Here is a 20698-nt window from a genome sequence, read left to right on the forward strand (position 1 = left end):
ACATCATAAGCACTTAAATAGGTAGCAGGTCAATAAGGTGCATTACCATTTCGGATCAGTCATTATAGTTGTCATAAGAGGATTGAGATACAAAATGTCTCTAGAAATATTTAGAAAATTCATAAGAACTGTTTTTTTAATAGAACTTACTTGCCTTCCAAAAATCTCAATGGTATCTTCTATGATTCTTTCAGAATTATGTCTTGCTTAGTAAAGCAATTTCCTCTATTTATAATAAATTCATGGCAATTGTTGATTCTTAGCGATAAATTCTTTGACATTAATCCTAATTTCTGTTTCTGTTTTCTAAGCACTAGATTAGCTTAATGTTCTATTAATTATTATTCTTATCTTTCCTTTCCCCACAAATAACCTGCAGCCACAGAACAGTATGCCTGATGTAATCATATGGATGATCCGAGGGGAGAAAAGACTGGCCTATGCCCGTGTTCCTGCACACCAAGTGCTGTATTCCACAACAAGCCCTGAATCATCTGGTAAATACTGTGGAAAGACCCAAACAATCTTTTTAAAGGTACTTTTTTTTTTTTTCTTCTTAAGAAATAATTAACTCCCTAAACTGAGATGCCCTCAGACATGAGCATGAAACATGCAAACAAACTATGAAAAATGGGATATCTAAACTCAGGACAGATTAAAAGCCAATTGCATGTATCTTCTTCAAAGTATCACAGAAATTGTAAATTCATCATAAGCCAGTTAGAACCAGATTGCCCTTGATCTCTGAGGCTTTTCTGAAAGAGCACAAACTTGTGACAGGACTTTTAAAGTGTTATTGTTGGTATTTCTGGGTTGGACATGCATGTAGACTTTCAGAGGGAATAATAAGTGTAAGTCAGGGAAGTTCCAAAAACGCATTCAAAGTTTTTGATGGTTTTCTGCAAGTAATACAGAGCATGTCTACACCCAGAACTTATGTCTCTCTGAATTGAGTCTTACTCTTGAATAGGAATATCTCCATTTAAGTTTATATTATCTTCAATTGAAATAAACGTAACCTGAAAAAAAGCAATCTGACTGTAAAACAATGGCACTTACAGAGTTTGTCAATGTAGCAATAGTTACACTGAATAATGCTTCAATGCAGACAAGCCTGTACCTTCATGGTTCTTTGCAAAGCCCCCTTATCATGCATTGATTCAGTGTGTAGTGAACCATCCCGACAAACCTCTGTCTTTCCAGAGTCTCCTGGCAAGACACTCAAACATCAACAATGAAGTTATTGTCAAAGTCTTGTTGAATAAAACTTGGGAGAGAATATAGAGGAACAGGGATGATACTACTGTTACTATGTTTGGTTTTTACATGCCCTAGGCAGGTATTATTTAAAGAATGTTTCCTTCCTGGACTATTTATTACTGGCTTTTGAGCAAAAGCAGTACAGGAAGTGATAAATAAATCACGTATTATTACTCCTCATATCTCTATGTTATTGCATGTGTTTTACTGAAATCTACAATACCTGCATAACATAACAAAGAATAACATTTTTGTTTGTGTGCCAGTACCCACAGGACAAGACGAAAGATGTCAAAATGCCTGCAGAGTTGCGAATTAACATTTGGCTTGGGCTCAGTGCAGTGGAAAAGAAGTTTAATAGCTTTGCAGAGGGAACATTCAGTGTTTTTGCTGAAATGGTATGTCCATCATTGCTTTCTTACTTTAAACTTGGACATGAATATTAGGAATTCAATGCAATTGGAGCTCTTTTGAATTTCTTTGCATGCTGGACAGAGAGGTAGAGTAGTATTTATTGTAATGAAACAAGTAGACCCCATTCAAGGCAATTAATGATCAAGTCCATTGTGCCTAGCAGACGAACTTCAGCAGACCAGATTCTGAACTGGTTAATCAGGTACAAATCTGGTTAACTCCAGTGATTTCAAAGACATTTATTTTAGATTTTTATCAGTGTAATTAAGATTGGGATCTAGACCATTATGTTTTGGCATGGGAATAACCCTTTTCTTTTAATTGCTTCTTCACTACTACAAATTATACTTGAATACAAGTAGTTTTGCTTAATAATGGTTCTTTTGTAGCAGTGGAAAATTTACTGCTACAGGAAAACTGGTCAAACCCAGTAGATTTTGATGACAAAAAGCTATGTTATGATAACATTTCAAAGGTAAGAGGTAAGAATAAAAATGATTGAAATAGTCCCACAGCATATAATAGAGATTTTGAATGGTAATGGTAAGTGGCAGATGTCTCTTATATGTCACATCACCCAATGGTGCACATAATCCAGTATCAGTAAAATAGCTAATGAAACAAGACATTTTTACAATGGTGTCACCATTGCAGTTATGCTTAAATATTTAGCAGTGCTGTACTAAGTTGCTTGAAGTAATGGGTGTTCAAAGCCATTTTTTAAGTATAGAGTTTAAGATACTATTGAATATCTCATTTTTTGCTCTTCATACAGCAGTCCAACAATTTTACAGGAATAAGAGCAGAAAACTCAAGACTATCATAAATTACAGATAATCTCAGGAAGGGAAGTAGACTATATAAACTGGGCTAACATCAGAATCATACCCCTGGTAGCTACTATGATAACACTTTTCCATGTTACAAAATAAGATATTTTAAATAGGAGGAGATTTGAGATGGAAAAGAATGACAGAATCATGCATTTAAGGAACAGAAGGAACTTGTTTGAATAATATAACAATATTTTATTTAACAGAGCTTTAATTTTGAGGAAGCTCGAATGTAATTGTAGAGAGGCAATAAATTGAGAAGATTTGCTTTACCAAGCAGCATAGAAGAAAATTTAAAAAAAAATTAATGATGACATTGCAGAGTAATGGAGAAAGGGGGTACTTAATTTCAGATAAAGGAAATGTATAACAGAATGATTCATTTGTAAAATTTACAGAAATATTTGTTTATTATTCCTAAATAATAATTTGATTTTTACTTTCTTCCCACACAGTATGAAAATCAGGCTTTCCTTTTTGGAAAGTGGGGTACCTCAGGACTTGTTGGTCGCCACAAGTTTTCTGATGTCACAGGAAAAATCAAACTGAAAAAAGAGTACTTCCTACCCCCAAAGGGCTGGGAGTGGGAAGGAGAATGGATGATTGATCCTGAAAGAAGGTCAGATTTTTTTAATTCTATGTGGGCAGCAATAAAGACATTTGTAGTCTAGACTAAAAGCTCCTCTATGTTTTCTTCGCTGAGAAGGAGATTTTAAGTTCAACATTCTATGACAGAAAAAAAACAGCCGATAGTCAAAGCTAGTTAATAACGCTAAAATTAACATAACCTTTTTTAAAAAGTGAAATAAAACAGGCAACAGAAAGAATGCATCCATTTCCTAGGAACCAGCTTATGGTTTAGCGGTTCCCATGTCATGATGGCTATATTACTTATTCTTTGGGTCTCGGTGCCTCATTTTTATAAAAGGGATAATAATAGTATTTCATACCTAGAAAGCTACTGTGAGGTTTATGTGTGTCTCTGTGAGATTCAGAGATCCTGCTGTGATTGTTTGATACAAGACCCTTGGATTTCTGGGTCTTCCCTTGGTAGAAGCTTAACCCTGACACCCAGTATAAAGCTTGGATTCGTGTTGTAGCAACACCATTACAGCATTTGTGTGGTGGTTCACATACACTAGGTGGTTTTTTGTGTTTATTTCATTAAGTGTTGAGAAGTTCCATCATTCAACAACTGATGTAGGTAATTTCTCAAACTGACTCAAGGCAGGAGTTGTTTTCAGATTCTAAGGTTGTGGTGCCATATGACAACTCCTCCCCTGGCAGACCAAATTCATGAGGTGTCAGTTCTCCGCTAGCTCTAACAGGGTCAGTCTTTCTCTGTCAAAGGTTTTCAACTCTGGAGTTGTGCCAGTTCAGCTGTGTTGCCACACTTTAAACCAGACTGGGTACATTATTTTTTTCATAAACAAAAGCCAGCATGAGAAAGAGACTATTTTCTTCTTTCTTAAAAGAAAATATTCACCCCATTTTAAATTCTTGTGTTATGATGGTGAAAAAAATACAGAACTGTTGCTGTAGAATAACCATGCAAGAAAAATGTATGCTATTATTTGATTAATTTTAAAATTGTATCTCTCATAGGTATGAATGGATGGGAGTTTGTTCATATTAAATTAACAGCTTTTATTTCAGTGAATAATCTGACATGAAGAAAAGCAATAACATGGAGATATTTCCTCAGACAATGGAAAAACCCCTCCTGTTGAAATGCATGGTTTTGCCATGCATCTGCTTTTACTGGGAGATCATCTGCCTGGCTGTATTTGGCCAGCAAATGGCAGTGTAGAACACACTTCAGCGCGTTCTGAACTGCAGTGAAGCGCTGGGGGAAAGCAAAAGGCTTTAGATTGATTTACTGTTCCCTCATTTCTTTTATTTGCAAATTAGAAAATACTAGCCAACTAATTGCTTGCCTTGTCAAGAGCATAAAGGGAAACAAATTTAAGTACATTGCCAAATTTTGGTGCATGCATAGATGCATGCACCTTAGAGACACGTGTAACTGCCATACACAGTCTGGGGTTTCCTACATTTAAATATATGTTGTTTTTTCTTTTTTTCAAGAGGACGTATTAAAAGCAGATCCTGAATAACACAGCAGTTAAAATACTCATGCTAGTCACTCATATTTATGGCTAATGTTCCTCTTATTGCTTACTACTACTGGAGTTGCTTCAGTTTAAGAAAGACGTTCTAAGGAAATAAGTGTCCCTCATATAGATGGAAATCCAGAATACCACCGTGTGTGCATGTTCTGTGCTTTGTTTCTATATGTTTCTCTGTAGTGAACTAAAATATTTTTGATTTATTATTACATTTATTTTGGATCTGCAGTTTGTTGACTGAAGCTGATGCTGGTCATACTGAGTTTACTGATGAAGTATATGAAAATGAGAGTCGCTATCCTGGAGGGGAATGGAAAGCATCTGAAGAGAGTTACACAGATGTGGTGAGACTTAAAGTTTTCACTGGATAAATAAAGGTTTAAGAGAAGGAGTTCTATGCTTTGCTACACAGTGTATTTGCTCTATTAATGCACAGAACTGTTATGTTTTCCCTACATAAAAGAATGGAGAAAAAGCTCCACCCCCACGCGAGTTCACATGTCCTCTGGGATGGATGTGGGAAGATGATGCTTGGAAATCTGATCTAAATCGAGCAGTGGATGAGCATGGTAAGATTTACTGTTTATTTGCTGATTATCAGGAAAATCTGTTGTTGATACTGAAGGATGATGTACATCAGGACTGTGGCAATATCCTGGGCATGACAGTGGTTGCCCTGTGGAAAAGTATCAAGGAAATATTTGGGTAACAGTTGCTTAAGGAATCAGACTAAATGACCTTGAGAAAGTGTTCACTGTCTGCATCTGTTTCTATTTCCATTTTAATCACTGTTCCATCAAACTCACCGTTCTCATTGAATCTTTTTTAGATCAAAAGCTATTTTGTACAAGATACATAATAAATGCATTTATAAGTGCTTACTAGAGAATCTCATAGTCTAAGAAGCTGTATGTTAGTCTTAACTACAGCAGCAGATGACAATGTTGAGCCAAAAGCTTTGACAACTTAAAAAAATGAAGGTTAATGCAAACAACAGTCTATTAACATGAGAGGTTTCATATGGGAAAGCTGTGTATATAAACAGCAGGCTTGGAAATAGAATCCACCCTTTTTTTAAATAAGTTTCCAGAACATTTTTCGCAAGTCCGGTCTTAATGCAGTCCAGTGGTTACAATTGGGCCTATAAGACATGGATAAGTAGCAGTAACTGAGGTTTTTTAGAGAAGTCCAAAACTTGAGACATGAAACCTCTGTAATTGCACTGAGAATATGTGGCAAAGCTAGATTTGGATCTTTCGAATAATTTACCTGGGAGCCTTTAGCCGTGTGATGAGTTGCCAAACAATGCTAAGAAGTGAATCAGGAAGTCTGGGGACTAAAAGAATAGAGGAACCTGTTTGTGTTGGTCACACACCACACACGTGTGTGAAGGATTCCTATATTGCTGAGAGAAAAATAACTGCACTGAATTTGTGTGGGAAGAGAGACATGCAGGACTGCTCAGGATGAAACGGACAGTGTGCAACTGATTCTTAGGCAATTCTGAAATGAAAAAAGACTTCGAAGTCTTTTTGTGAAGAGTCTGGTGCTCATAGACAAGAGTTTTTCGTATTAGATGTACTGCTATCCTGATGAGGTTAGAAAATCCTAAGTGCACCATTTTCCTGGTGTTACTTTGACTTCCATATGCTTGTTACTTACACTAAATTAAAACTGCTACCAGCTTAGAAAGTTGTGATATAAACAACCTTATAAGACCATAATTTGGATTCTACAGCAATAGGAAAAGGCAATGTATCATAGCAAAGAATTTACAGGAGATTGGTTTGGTGGTTTGAAAATGAATAATGAAAACAAAAATCTCTTGGGAGATTCTGGAAAGCCCAGAATTTGCAAAACTATAGTGAATTTTTATTTGTTCTAAAACAGCTGAAAACTCTCAAATAGTTTTAAATATAAGTGAAATAGCTAGCTATTAGGATAAAAAAATCTTTTCTTTATCTTAGTGTATTGATATCTGTCTTAACCAGAACCTCTTTTAGAAGTCTGCAGTAACTTTTTAATGAGATGACTTTAAATTAAAGTCTGAGTCCTAGATATTTGGCAAATGAATTACATTACATAGTCAAAATACCAATTCTTAAAGTTTTATGATCAGAGTTCATATAGCTGGTGTTCCTTTAAATGCCAATCTGCTGGAGTTACAAGAGTGCACAGAACATTCAACTCTTATTTAAAGATGAGTTTTTCCTGTGGTGAAGTATGAAAATGTGATATCAACATCTGAAAAAGAAACAAGAATGAGAAGAAAAGAACTTGAAATATATTGTATCTGTTTTAATATTGAGATTTTTATTGTCACATATATTAGCATCATTAAAATGTCATCAGTTGCCCTCTGGCTATTGGACATTTAGGTTCTGCAATACTGAATAGTCTTGTGTGATAAAGCTTCATCCTTTACAGTCTGGTACACTCTATTTCCCATGCTTTTCTTCTTTGTATCTTGCTTCTATTTCTGAAAGTATACCAACTAATCGATTCTGTTTTAGGATGGGAATATGGAATTACTATTCCTCCAGACACTAAGCCCAAGTCGTGGGTTGCTGCAGAAAAAATGTACCACACACATCGACGACGAAGACTGGTGCGGAGACGTAGGAGGGATTTACCTGAAGCAGTAACAGCAGGAAGGGTAAGCAAAAGAGAGATCCAGTCAGGGACTTGCACATTGTAACAGTCTGAGTTTCCTTTTTTTTAAAAAAAAAAAATCTGCATGAATTTCTCATTTTTGAGTAAAGAAAAAATGTAATACCAAACAAAAAAAAAATCTAGAACAACCTTTTATTTTTTCATTATATTCCTTTTCTTTATCTTTTTCTAAATTGATGTTACTAGCTTTGGTTTTTAAGGGGAATTTTAGGCCTGCCAGAGCAAGTGCTGCTTTTTTTCATTACAGTCATACAACACTGTGGATAACAAGAATTTGTGTCCTCTAGGGAATATCATCATATGAAGATCAAGAAGGATGGGAATATGCTTCCTTGATTGGCTGGAAATTTCACTGGAAACAACGCAGTTCTGATACCTTCCGTCGAAGACGATGGAGACGAAAAATGGCTCCCTCAGAGACACATGGTGCTGCAGCTATCTTTAAACTTGAAGGTGCTTTGGTAAGGGATAGAGTATCAAAAAAGTCTTTCAAAGGTCAAACTGTTAATTCACAGTAAATAAACATGTATATCAGTCATTCTTAAATTGTTAGACTGATAAGTAACTAAGAAACTAATACAGTTTATATTGTTTAAATTATTTAAAGTCTGAAAGGGACAATTAAAGTTGGAGTAGAGACTCTTGTATTAGTATTTTTTTATTTTTTATATTGCACAGAAAATATTAGATATTATATATAATTTATATATTTTATATTTACTTTTGATTGTTTTTCTTACTTTATTTTTCAAATTCTTTTTTTTTACTGCATTACATGCGATTTAGAGCAAAAGGCCAAATTACTAAATAAGCCTTCTTTAAGTAAAAACAAGTAAAGTGAAAAGGTAGCTCAAGATTTTCATGCACATAATTTAGATATATTAACATCAGCACAACAAACAACCGGCACTGAAACAGCTGCCCCTGATTAATATTTGCATGTATAAACAACCAAACACAAGAAAGGAGAGCAAGTGTTGGAGAAGCCAGAATGTCATATGTCACATGTCGCAAATAGATGACCAAAATGTAATTTATTCCTCGCGTTTTCAGGTTACACAACTTCACAGATAAGCTCTATTTTTCAAAATACAAATTGTAGCAAATCATGTGAGAAGGCTACTTTGTTTTTATAAAATATATAGGACTTCTGAGTCTGTATAGCATTAACAACAGTTTGCACTTTTTTCTTGGTTTGTTTCTCTTTTTTACATCAAATGATGACCAAGGATTCGCTGAGAGCGTTTTCTTTTTCCACTTAATTTGGTTTCACAGAGTTTAATAATTCCTATATCAGTTTTGCTTATGACTGTACTTCCTGGGCTATTGCTTGGATAAAGCCTTAGAGCAGTTCTCTGCAACAGTGCAGTGCAGGACACCTGCAACCTCTCCTTCAATCTGAGCTGAGAGGTAGCTAGTGTAACTCCAGAAATAAGACATCCTGGAAGTAAGATGAAATGGTGGGATATGATTTCTGCACAGCTTCAATGGCAACAGGAAATGACCTCTGGGCATGAGTAAACATCTTAAAGTACATTTACTCACAGAAGTAAATTTCTCCTTGCTATGGAGGAGAGACTGAAACCCATAAATTCACACAGAGAGTCCCCTTTTCTCAGATTCCTTCTATGTTTGTAAATAATCAATAACTTTTTTCTATATATAACTTCAGGGAGCAGACACCAGTGTTGATGATGGAGAAGGAAAGAGTTCTGACAAAACCAAAGACTCAGCTACAAAGGTGTTTGGTGCCAATACACCTCTTGTTTCCTGCCACTTTGACAGTAGGTTCTTTAACAATTCCTTTCTGAAAAACCGTACCTGTTTCTCCACAGTTTCATAATTCTTTACGTTTTGCATCTAGCTTTATATACCTTCTGTTAAAATGACTATCAGATCCCTGATTGGGCCCTAATTAGGTTATTAAAATAAAAATTACAGTTAGTCATTTTGATGTTTTAGTTCACTGTCACACAGCCATTTTTAAAACCTGTATGGGACAGGAATTCTAAAGCTAACTATTGCAGCACCTGAATTTATGCTGTCTTAAATGATGCATCTTTAGCATTGGGGTCCCTCCATGACAATGCAGGGAGCTAATGCAACAGAGATGATGTATATACAGTCAGTTTTCTGTTGTTTTAGCTCACTTAACCAGCTCAGTGCAGGGTCAGACAATGCCTGACCCAGAGGAAGCAGTACCATGTAGTTGAGTTGGCAAAGTGAACAAAACTGTAACTTTGCCAACCTGGATTGGTTTTAAATGCCTTGTAATCACTGTAATGTGATTCACAAAAGCAGGGACACTGAGATGGGAGCCACCAGTGCTAGTTAACAGGAATAGAGGCCAATCCTGAAATTTAAAATCCTTTTTGAGGAGCTCTGACTGGAACACTTGTCTTTCATTGGACTCTGCAGAACTTGATTTCCCTGCTGGGAATGGGTGCCTAAATCTTAAATCTTTTAGAACCTGAGGAAAATTATTGCAGTTTCTTTTTAATAAAGACCACAGTTGGAGGAAAATGACACCTTCTCCTGCCAGAGTTCAGAGGTTTCAGCTCAATGAGGCTATGAGTGGCTCAGATTTTTTCAAGGGCTGAATGGGTTAGAGGTGATATCTTTTAAAGAAAGGCTGTAGTAACTGCACCACATGCTGTCCTGGGTTTGGGAAACTCTCACATCTTCTTTTAAAGTTACTCCACCTTACCTGCAGTGTTTTGTTGTTGGTTTTTTTAATCTTTTAGTTCAAGAGACACAGTTGCAATTGGGATAATTTTCTAGAGCGGAGAGCTAAAAATGTGAAACACTCAGGTCCCTGGAAGTGCTGTAGTGAATATTTAAATTAAGCACAGGAATGCCCAGTTATTGATTCTCTTTGGATGAGCTAGATTGTCACGCTGTTTCAAACAGGAGTTTTTGAATACAAGGGTTTTTAGATGATCATATGGTGAAAAAAGCCCAAATAGCATTTGGGCTTTTTCATTTCTGCTTTGTGTTGGAACAAATGTTCTCAGGTGCTAACTGAGATATTAATATACCTGTCACAAGAAAACCAAAAATGTTACTACAGTTCTTGTGTTAAAATGTGAAAGGCATTTGAATAAACTCAAAATATCTTCATTACAGAAATGAAGCCTGTATAACGCACTTGAACTGTTTTTATTTATTTGATACAGGAGTATATACTTACCACCTTCGCTGTTACATCTACCAGGCAAGAAACCTCATGGCTTTAGACAAAGACAGTTTTTCAGGTATGGAAAAATCCTTTTGCCATGAACCAGTAAATTGATTTAGCTGTAGAACATCTTAAGGTTTGTGTGTAGGTCCCAGCTACTAAAACTGCACTGTAAAAAAAGTCTCAGCTTTGTTAGGTATGATCTCAGATTGGTTAGTACTGCCCCAGAAGCAACCAAAAATGCAATGTTCTATGTGTACAGTACCTGTTGCTCCCAATGAACACTCAGTGAGAGAATGGGATTTCAAATAAGGTCTGAATTTCCCATGACCAGTCCCTTCCTCTTGCCTTAGTTTCTTCTTCTAACCAAAGTCTACATGCAGTTTTTTTGTGCAGGAAGCTTGCACAAAAGCAAGGATGGAGAAAGCTGGATGGCTGTCACATCACCAAGTTTTTTTATGTAGTGTTCAGGGTTTTTTATATGAATTCATTATGGAGATGAACTTGTAGAAGAACTACACTGTGTCTTACTAAAAAGCATAGCTTTTTTTCATTTATAAATGTGTACTGCTTGCCTTTTTATTTCCAGCTCTTAGGTATTCCAACGGTATTGTATCCGTTTGACATCTTTGTAGTCAGGCTAATACCCAGATTTATCAAAGATTCAATTTTTGCAAATTAAAATTAAAATTTCACTGTGAAGTCAGAGAGCAAATTGAATTTAGATTCTGTAAGAATAAAACTTTACATTTCCTTTAAGGAAGTTCAGCAAAAGATAAAGCTGAAATTAATTTTCTTTCCCCATTATCCTCCATTTGCATCCTTTTCTTCCTGTTTTAAGTAATAATTGAGTAAATGTAATGCATTTGTTACAGAAGATATAGCACTATACATATTTCAGTGCTATTTTCTGAAATGAAGAAGGTTTCATACAACTGCCTGTGTGTATTTGGTCTTACTTCACTATGCAGCACTTAAAAGCAATACACACAATAATAAATGCCTCTGATTTGCACATGTGTAATTCAGAACAGGCACCTCATATGCAGTCATACATAAACTAGCTCATCTACATTTTATTTTCCCCTAAAATTAGCTTGAAAAGTTAGCCAAATTTTGTAAAACTCCTATCAGGTACCTAGTCAGAAGCTATTGAAACTGACCTAAAGATAACTTTTAAAATTGCCTTGAATCCTTAGGAATTGCAATTTATACAGGAAACATCAATGACCATCATCAGATACCTTCTACAGAGCTCTTGATGATTTAAAGACCTGCCAAACACTGGGCCTAGACCACTTTAATCATTCAGCTCTTTCACAAGAAGAGATTGCTATAAATAAGCATGTTTGAAACCAAAGATTGATCTGAGCTATATAGCCTGAGAGAATTTGTTGTTTGGCAACTATTCAGAACTAGAATTATTTCTTTGTATTATTTATGAGGCTGTATATCAATGGAGATAACAAAAAAGAGTTTCTACAGACAAGATGTAAGAGGAGATTAGTATAGACAATGTTTCATTTTAGTTTTCAGGTTCTCTTTCTGATTTACAAAATATTTTATCATTTTCATTTATTACTCTGTTAATCAAGACTTGTATAAAGGAAGCGATTTAGTAATCAAATGGAAATTGCTCTATTAAATGCAAATTACATATATGTGTTTGTTTTTGTTTTAAACAGAATGGCTTAGAGCTGGTAACAACACAAAAAAAGAACATACTGTATTTGATTAAAATTGTGATTGCATGCTTTATGACTTGATGGGGCTTTGTTTGTCTGTAACTCTGTGCTTTTAATCTTTGTATGATATTCCAGATCCATATGCTCACGTTTCTTTCCTCCATCAAAGCAAAACAACTGAGATCATTCATTCAACTCTAAATCCTACATGGGACCAAACTCTCATATTTAATGAAATTGAGATCTATGGGGACCCACAGACAGTAGCTCAAAACCCACCTAAAGTTGTTATTGAACTTTTTGACAGTGACCAAGTGGTAGGTGAAATCCTTTTACACAGATTGCTTTTTTATTTATTTATGTTGGTTGAGAATACATTAATGGCTGTGATTGCTATTTTTGGTTGCAGGGTAAAGATGAATTCCTTGGAAGAAGTGTTTGTTCCCCCATGGTCAAGTTAATCCCAGAAGAGGACATCACACCAAAACTGCTCTGGTATCCTGTAACAAATAATGGCAAAGCTAGTGGAGACATTCTTTTTGCTGCAGAACTTATTTTGAGAGACAAGGTATATGTTTCTTTTTTTGTGTGTGTATGTGTAATATAATATGATACATTATATATCCTTTCAAAGTGAGAGAATATGTGAAGAACTATCTTAATACTTGCAAGGTATTTCATCTAAGGAAGATGAGAAAAACTTATACTTGTGTTTATGTCTTAATAGGGTGGTGCCAACCTTCCGATTCTTCCATCACAAAGAGCACCAAAGCTTTACATGGTACCTCAAGGAATCAGACCAGTAGTTCAACTCACTGCTGTTGAGGTATGGCTTACTCTTAAACTAACTGAATACAAGTACAGTCACCTCATCCTCTAGACAGTAAGTTTGTGTATTTGCTTAAAGAAAACTTAAGAAATCATAGTGAGAAATATGGGGGATTCTCTTCCTTAAGTGTTTTGGAATTTCACTGTTTCCATTAACTTTCCTAGAACTAGAACCCTGAAATATTTTGCCAGTCAGATTTTATTATTTAAAAGACTTTATTTCTTTCTTCCTACTTTTTATTATATTAAGCATATTCGTATCTCTTCCCACTTTTGCTTGTACTGGATTTTATTTTACAGATTCTGGCTTGGGGGTTGCGAAACATGAAAAACTACCAACTGGCACCTGTTATGTCTCCAAGTCTCATTGTGGAATGTGGGGGTGTAATGGTGGAATCTGTGGTGATCAAAAACCTCAAAAAGACACCGAATTTTCCATCTTCTGTTCTCTTCATGAAAGTGGTACGTTACAAAAAAACAGCTGTCTACAGCAAAATAAGTTATTCCATAGTTTTAAAGGTCAAGGATTTGTTCTGAATAGAAGAACTCAAACATATGCTTTTGACTTACTATAAGCAATTTATGAGCCTGAAAATTCTAATAAAGATCATGTAAGTGTGTCTGTACAGTCATTGATAAGTGTACCATTTTATATGCACAATCCAGTGCAGTATATATATATTTTTTATTTGAAAAGGCATTAATTTACCTGTAGATATGTGGCTACTTTCCTACTCCTATGATGGGATCTGTGCAAGAGTCTAGAAAATTCAAGACTTGGGGCAATTAAAATTGTTCTTACTGATTTTTATTAATTCATAATATAAGGTTAGAAGTTTTGATTCCCCATACAGCCATAGAACATAGTAGTTCAGTATGAAATAAATGAAGCAATGACTGATTTAGGGGGGGAATCTTTATTCTTCAGTTTTCTTCTGTTTGCATTATAAAAAAACTCTAACCTTTTATTTTTAGCTTTTGCCAAAAGAGGAGTTATACAGTCCATCTCTTGTTATTAAAGTAATAGACCACAGACCATTTGGACGGAAGCCCATCGTGGGACAATGTACTATTGATTTACTGGAAAGCTTTCGCTGTGACCCCTACACTACTAAAGAGGACATTGCACCACAACTGAAAGGTAGAAAGCTGGAAAATAAGAAGTTCTACTTTCTTGTGTGATGCTAGAATTACCTACCTTCAGTGTTTACTCTGTATGCTGTAGTGATGAATAGCTACCTCATGTTGTGTACTTATTTGGAGATAATGTTGTCTGAAAGAAAGAAACTCTAAAACAGAGTATTAATTAGGGCAATATTCTGTGGAGCGTAAGAGAACATTATGCAAAGGCAAGTCCAGTCTTATGCTTGATGTGCTAGTTCCCAGAAGTTCCTCTTTCGTGTCAACTTAGAATTTAACTACCTGCAGATTACCCTGGCAATGGTACCAAAGTAACAACCCAGGATTCCAGCAAGAATGCTCTGAATACAATCCTGACATTTTCCTCTATATTTTTTCCAAGTTTGACTCTTTTTTAAAAAAGTCTATATATTTGAGAAATGTTTGCATGTCCTGCGCAAAAATATATTGTGGCTTTTTAGCAAAAAATGGCAACTAATCGCTTTCTTTAGAGTATCAAACATATAACAAATTAATTATTTTACATTTTCTGTGACTGTTTGGATTTCAAATCTGATGAAAGTGTTTAGTAAGATATTTTTCCAACACCATATTGCCTTAATAAAACCTTTGGCTTACAGTTAGTCTGCTCTCTGCTGCACCTCGCCAGGATACAGTAATTGATATGGAAGACACACAGCCACTGCTAACAGCTCAGGTAATCTTTGAAATTTGATGCTTTACTTTATTCTTCAGATCTGTGATTTCTGAGAAACTATCTAGACAGCAAAACTGTCAGAAACACATGCAACCTTCTAGAAAGCCAGATGGAACAAAGGCACTTTGTGACAAAAAAAGCAAAGGAAATATGTTCATCATTGTAACCTTTGTTTTCATATAGTAAACATCAAACTATAGCATTTTTGTGCTTGGTAAGGTTCACCCAGTGGTTTAAGAATTAATTCACTTGTTCAAAGCTACTGAAAGCACATGATAGAACACTAGCAGTTGCCCAGTGATGGTGGTTAGAGCAGCCTCATCTGGCACAGACTGAGCAGTTCTAGATAAAGGAGTTAGAAGTAGGTGTGTGTTTTGGTGGGTGCAGACCTTCAGCTGTTCATTTTGTCACAGCCGTGGCTTTGTCTCTCTTACCTTGAAGTCATCCAAACCCAATACCACTGAAACAGTTTTATCTGCACTAACACTTCTCTTCTTTCCTTTTCTGTTGTGCCTTGTGAATATCTTTACTGCTCTGATTCTTTCGGGACCACCACAATACAGTTTTACTTGCCAGGTAAAAAATAATTTAGCTTGCAGAATTTTACTCTTGAGTTGAAACATTAGTGAAAACAAATTCCTGACAGTGCATTTTCAAGGAAAAATTTTCAGTTCTCTTAGGAATGTAAAATGTTTCCCTTACCTAGAAGATGTTTTCATTAATTTCTGATTGGCCTGTTTTGTTAAAGGAAGCACAGAGGTTATGTCCTTTAATATATAGTAATTTTGCAGGCTCTTAATCCACAATTTTGACTTTTGAAAATGCAGAAAATTTTACTTTGCTGCAGAGGTCCCAAAGTAAATACTACTGAATTTAGATTTTTCAACTCTCACTCTTATATTAATGATTGCATTGTTCTTTCTTCATTTTTTCTTCTGTATCCTAAAGTCATGATATTCAGACTGATTTAAGTATATCATAGACCATGATCTTGTGTTTCTTGTCATCATACATGGAAATTGTCCTTAATATTTAACTTAGAACAGTCTCTAACTTTTATCTGAAATAGGTTTTCTCTTCTAATATAAGTGCAGAGAATTATTATTTCCTTTAAAATTTTTAAGAAGAAATATTTACAAAATAAAGAAGATTTAGCTCTTCAAAGTCACTGGCAAAATTGATTGTATTTGTGTAGTTTCAACTATAAAGGGAAAATTTCAAATTTTATATAAGGCGAAGCACAATTTCTTTTCGTTTGACATCACCCAAGCCAAATACAATTCTGGATACAGTGATAGCATCCATATTAGAGGAATGAAAATTCAAAACAATTGAAATAAGTACAACTGTGGGAAGTATAAATGCTATGCAGACAATACTTTGAGGACACCAAAATTTCATCAATTACATTCCAATTTCCAGTGTTTAAGCAGTATGTCCACAGCACTCAGCAAAATGGCTTCTCCAACAACAGTGCATGTATGTATGTACCGAGCTAATGCATGCAGGTGACCAGAATATTAATGTGCTGGGGTCATCAGGGTGTACATCTCTTGGCAGTTCTGCCATAGATTTTGGAGGAGATGATGCTCATAAGTCTGGTGTGGTTAGTTATGGATATTAAGGTATCCTTGTTCTGAAAGTCTTACTATGCATATAAAATATGTATGAACTACTAAAAACCTGTTTTGTGTTTCAGCTTACTTGGAATCTGTGTGGTAAAAGCATGAAACACAACAGGAATTACTTAACCACACTGCTAATATTTAAACTTTGTCTAGAAGTCTACTTTGTGGAAAATAAAATAACTTTATGATAAGTAAAATTCTAACTTCTAACTTTTCTAGGCATCCACTGCATCATAGAAATTTTTTTCCATAATTCCAAATTGTTCAAAAAGCTAATAGTTCACTGTTGATGTCCTGAAAACATCATGTGTGACAATCTACAGTAAAGTCACTGGATGCATTTTAAAAAGGACAGTACCTGTCACATTGTTTTTATCATGTGAATATCTCACTCCAAAATCTCTAATTTATCATATGGCATTTTATTCTGTGTTTTGGCATTCCATAAGCACATCCTGCTTACAACTTTCAGTAAGAATAATATCCAAAACTTGAAGATTATTTTTTGCTTTGGGAATTTTTAAAAAAAGTCTTAAAGTTTTATTTTTTCCTTAATTTCTTCTTTCCAAAACTACCAAGTGCATTATTTGAAGAGACATTTGAAGGTATATCAAGGCAAAAAAACCCCCCAAACCCAAAACATATACTCTAATTTAAATTCTTCCAAAATTATGCTCCAAAATTATGCAAGATTAAGACTTCTACACAATAGAAAAAGGCTTTAAATTAGTAGTTTAAATTATTATTGCATAATTATGCAAGTTATCCTTCACATTGTCAACATTGCCAACCAGTGTTTAAACAAAGTGAAATTTAGATATGGCAAAGTATTCAAAATTATCTGATGAATTCTGCCTGTAAGTTTTGTGAATCGCTAACGGTATGATTTCCAAGAAAAAAATAACTCCAGCTGTCTTCAGAAAATGACAGTCCTATGCAAACCTTAAAAAATTATGCTGTGTTTCTGATTTGAAGTTAGACAAGACTAGTAAGATATGGTAGACCTGAACACCCCAGCAAGATAATTACTTAGAGAAATGGGAGTAAATGAGTATGATATACCAGAGTGATGTCCTGACCTATTGATGCATTTGGTTTGTATTCATAAAATGTTTTTGCATATTTCTTCTGCTTTTCACAAAAAATTATGGCTAATGCTTTTAAATGAAAACACAAGGTATAAGAAAAAACACTAGCACAACTGACACTTGTTAATCATGGCTTCCAAATGGGACGCATGATGCTTGCTCTTAATGGACTATCAGGTCGTAATTATGGTATCTGTGATTTAACAGGTGAAGCATTTTGGATTGTGCACATTTTTTTTATACTTATATGGATAGATCTATAAACACATATACTGGTTGTTACTGTACCTTATAATTCATGTTGAGCATTAGCAAATTACTTTATAGAGAAGTAAATAGTGAAAAAAGGCAAAAAACCTCACTTGAATCTTCTGTATGTGAAATTTGTTTGGAAAAGAATCTTTGGAATAGGTTCAGTTTTGTAAGTGCTCTTAGAAACATTTTTCATCTGAAATAAATCAGATCCAGTGCTTTGTGCAACTGCAGATGAAAGCAGAGAATGATGCTACTGTGGAAATCAATAAATAGAATCCAGACTGTAACACTACAATGATACAATAAAAACCAAGCTTCTCTCAGTTTTGCTTTGCTATGTGAAGAACAAAGCACAGGATGATAATGTTTTACAGTCCTCTGTAAAATCTGCTTTTCAAAATTTTTATATATATGTGCTACAGCTTAATATCTAGAACATACTGACAGCAGAAAAAAAAAAAATCCAAGTTAAACATTTGGTGTCTGAATAGTCTTCAAAAACATTTCTAAATTATTGTTAGTAACTTACTTCACATACATACTGTGTATAAAACCTCAAACTTTTAAAGCTTGTTTAACTGTCTAATATTCTACAAATCATATCCTTACTATTGTTTCTATTTTGCTCTTTTTTTATGACTTGATCCTCATGAGCAGCTTACAGAGAAGGTAACGTATACTACTTTTACACATTGCTTTCTTGTAAATGAGATATCCAGTTGAAAATCAGTATATCAATATTGCCTCTAAATTACCATTTTAAGCATGTGGGTGAGAACAGTAATCTCTGAAAATATTTGATGTAAAACCTACAGTGAACTTGTGATGTGGTAAATTTGGGAAGAATATGAAAGACTAAAATAAGAAGCCATATATATAAAAAAAACCCCTAAAACCAAAAACAAATAACAAAACAAAAAAAAGACAAACCATCACCTTTAATGATCTGTATAATAATTTAAGGTTCTCTTTAAAGCCATAGAGTCTTAAAAAAAAATTGAATTTACACAGTGAATGAATGCTATTCGTTACCAATGGAAGTATGTTTTCAGGGGCATATAATTATATTATGCATTCTTATGAATACAGAAAATAGCACTCTCTTAAACACAGTGACTGTCAGACTTAAATAAATACTGTATTAGTGGAACTGTATAGATTGCTAGCACCTAGGGTGTCATGAGGCTTATTGAAGTACTATTTTTTAGGAGGCAAGACTCACTACTCCTTTTCAGCTGCACTCAGTAAACATTAAGGTAGATCTGCAACTGCAAGACTTATGATACAGGCAGTCTCCACTGGTTTTAAGGGAATGATGTATGGTTAGAGCAGTTATAGGTCTGTCCCAGTTTTATTATATGGCAGTGGTTTTGAAATAACTAGGAATGTTGGAAGCAACTAGCACATTTATCCCTCGGGAAAGTTTGACCATGTTCGCTGTAGTTCTCACAGTCATGCAATCCCTGTAACGAATACCAGGTGTGATGGTGCTGTTCCTTACCAGCTGAAGCAATGACTGCACCAGCAAAGTGTACCTGCACATCCTCTGACTCCAGTAATTTAGAACTCAGGTGGTTGGGCTGTACTGCCCTGCCAGAAGGTGGAGGAGAGAAATACACACACCTCCCAAAATCAGTACTTTGAGATAGGTATCTAGATACCAGTAACTCATCACATGCTCGGAGGTGGCTGGCTGTTGACTATCAACACAGCTGGGTTACAGACTAGATACCTAAACCTGGGTAAGACACATTCCATTTTTTTAGCCTTAATAATTAATTACATTCTAATTCTCTTTCAGATGAACATTTAATATTACCTAACTGATAATAAGTTTTAGATTATATTATCTTTTATGATGCTTAGTTGTTCATTTTTTCTGCTGTACAGCATTATATAAAAGAGGATTTATCTTCTAATAAAAAAGTCTTTTATTTGCTTTTCTTTAAGGAGGAAGAAATTGTTGATTGGTGGAGCAAATTTTATGCTTCAATAGGAGAACATGAAAAATGTGGACAGTATATTAAAAAAGGATATGACACTTTAAAGGTATTGCTCAGGATAAAATAAATTAATGTATCTCAGAGTTTATAGGCCCAAGACCTGATCAGAGCTGTGCCCTCTGTTATTTTAAATGCTCTTCAAAATTTAACTATACCTGATTTCCTGTAAAGGTTCATTACTAATTCATGTGGTGAAATGAAAATTTTAAGAAGATGTCTTGGCTTCTCTTCTACTTAAATACACTTATTAGGAGGTGTATCAAGAGTTTAATATTACCTTCAGTCAAAGGGGATTTTACTCTTGACTTCTTTGGGTGCCAGGCAGATCCCAAATAAACATACACATTGATAAAGTATGAGCACAGAGGATCAGTACTTTTACTGTTTGTTGGTTAAAATTTGAACTCACTTTTATTTCTCATCTAATACACATAATGAAGAAAGTAAAAATAAGCTTATGGCATGATACTTACTCTGTTTTTAACAAGGCCTAAATGAAGCTTGATCACATCTCCAAACATTGCATTTGCTTCCACTTTGATATAAAAATTATGATTTCTAAACTGCATTGTTTTCATTTTACTTTTCCTTTTTTTAAGGTGTATGACTGTGAATTGGAAAAAGTACCTGAATTTAATAACTTAACAGACTTCTGTGATACATTTAAACTATACAGAGGCAAATCTGAGGACTATGATGATCCATCAGTGGTTGGGGAGTTCAAGGTAAATTTCAAATGGTGGGCAAAAACCAAATGCTAGTTGCAGTCTAAGTAAGTGGTTATCATTGAAGTAGGTCTTCATGCAAGCTGAAATATGGATGTGTGCATCAATAGGGGCAAAAGATGCTTGTAACTACTTAGGTACAGACCCTTCTGTGTCAAGGAA

General features: G+C 34.8%; 1 protein-coding gene across 3 annotated transcripts in view; it reads left to right on the plus strand.

The window, feature by feature from the left end:
• The window catches only part of MYOF (myoferlin), a 68135-nt gene that overhangs the window by 37511 nt on the left and 9926 nt on the right, over positions 1 to 20698 (plus strand). For all 3 annotated transcript variants that reach the window (XM_064662914.1, XM_064662912.1, XM_064662913.1), the window contains 18 exons: positions 380 to 535; positions 1527 to 1658; positions 2963 to 3126; positions 4866 to 4980; positions 5100 to 5205; positions 7150 to 7292; positions 7597 to 7770; positions 8982 to 9093; positions 10486 to 10563; positions 12308 to 12489; positions 12582 to 12740; positions 12900 to 12998; positions 13301 to 13462; positions 13976 to 14141; positions 14761 to 14837; positions 18466 to 18477; positions 19759 to 19857; positions 20411 to 20536. In XM_064662914.1, the coding sequence (XP_064518984.1) occupies positions 380 to 535; positions 1527 to 1658; positions 2963 to 3126; positions 4866 to 4980; positions 5100 to 5205; positions 7150 to 7292; positions 7597 to 7770; positions 8982 to 9093; positions 10486 to 10563; positions 12308 to 12489; positions 12582 to 12740; positions 12900 to 12998; positions 13301 to 13462; positions 13976 to 14141; positions 14761 to 14837; positions 18466 to 18477; positions 19759 to 19857; positions 20411 to 20536 (2262 nt within the window). The remainder of the gene's footprint in view (positions 1 to 379; positions 536 to 1526; positions 1659 to 2962; positions 3127 to 4865; positions 4981 to 5099; positions 5206 to 7149; positions 7293 to 7596; positions 7771 to 8981; positions 9094 to 10485; positions 10564 to 12307; positions 12490 to 12581; positions 12741 to 12899; positions 12999 to 13300; positions 13463 to 13975; positions 14142 to 14760; positions 14838 to 18465; positions 18478 to 19758; positions 19858 to 20410; positions 20537 to 20698) is intronic.

This window comes from Pseudopipra pipra, chromosome 8 (genome assembly GCF_036250125.1).
Source record: "Pseudopipra pipra isolate bDixPip1 chromosome 8, bDixPip1.hap1, whole genome shotgun sequence".
In the NCBI taxonomy this organism is placed as follows: domain Eukaryota; kingdom Metazoa; phylum Chordata; class Aves; order Passeriformes; family Pipridae; genus Pseudopipra; species Pseudopipra pipra.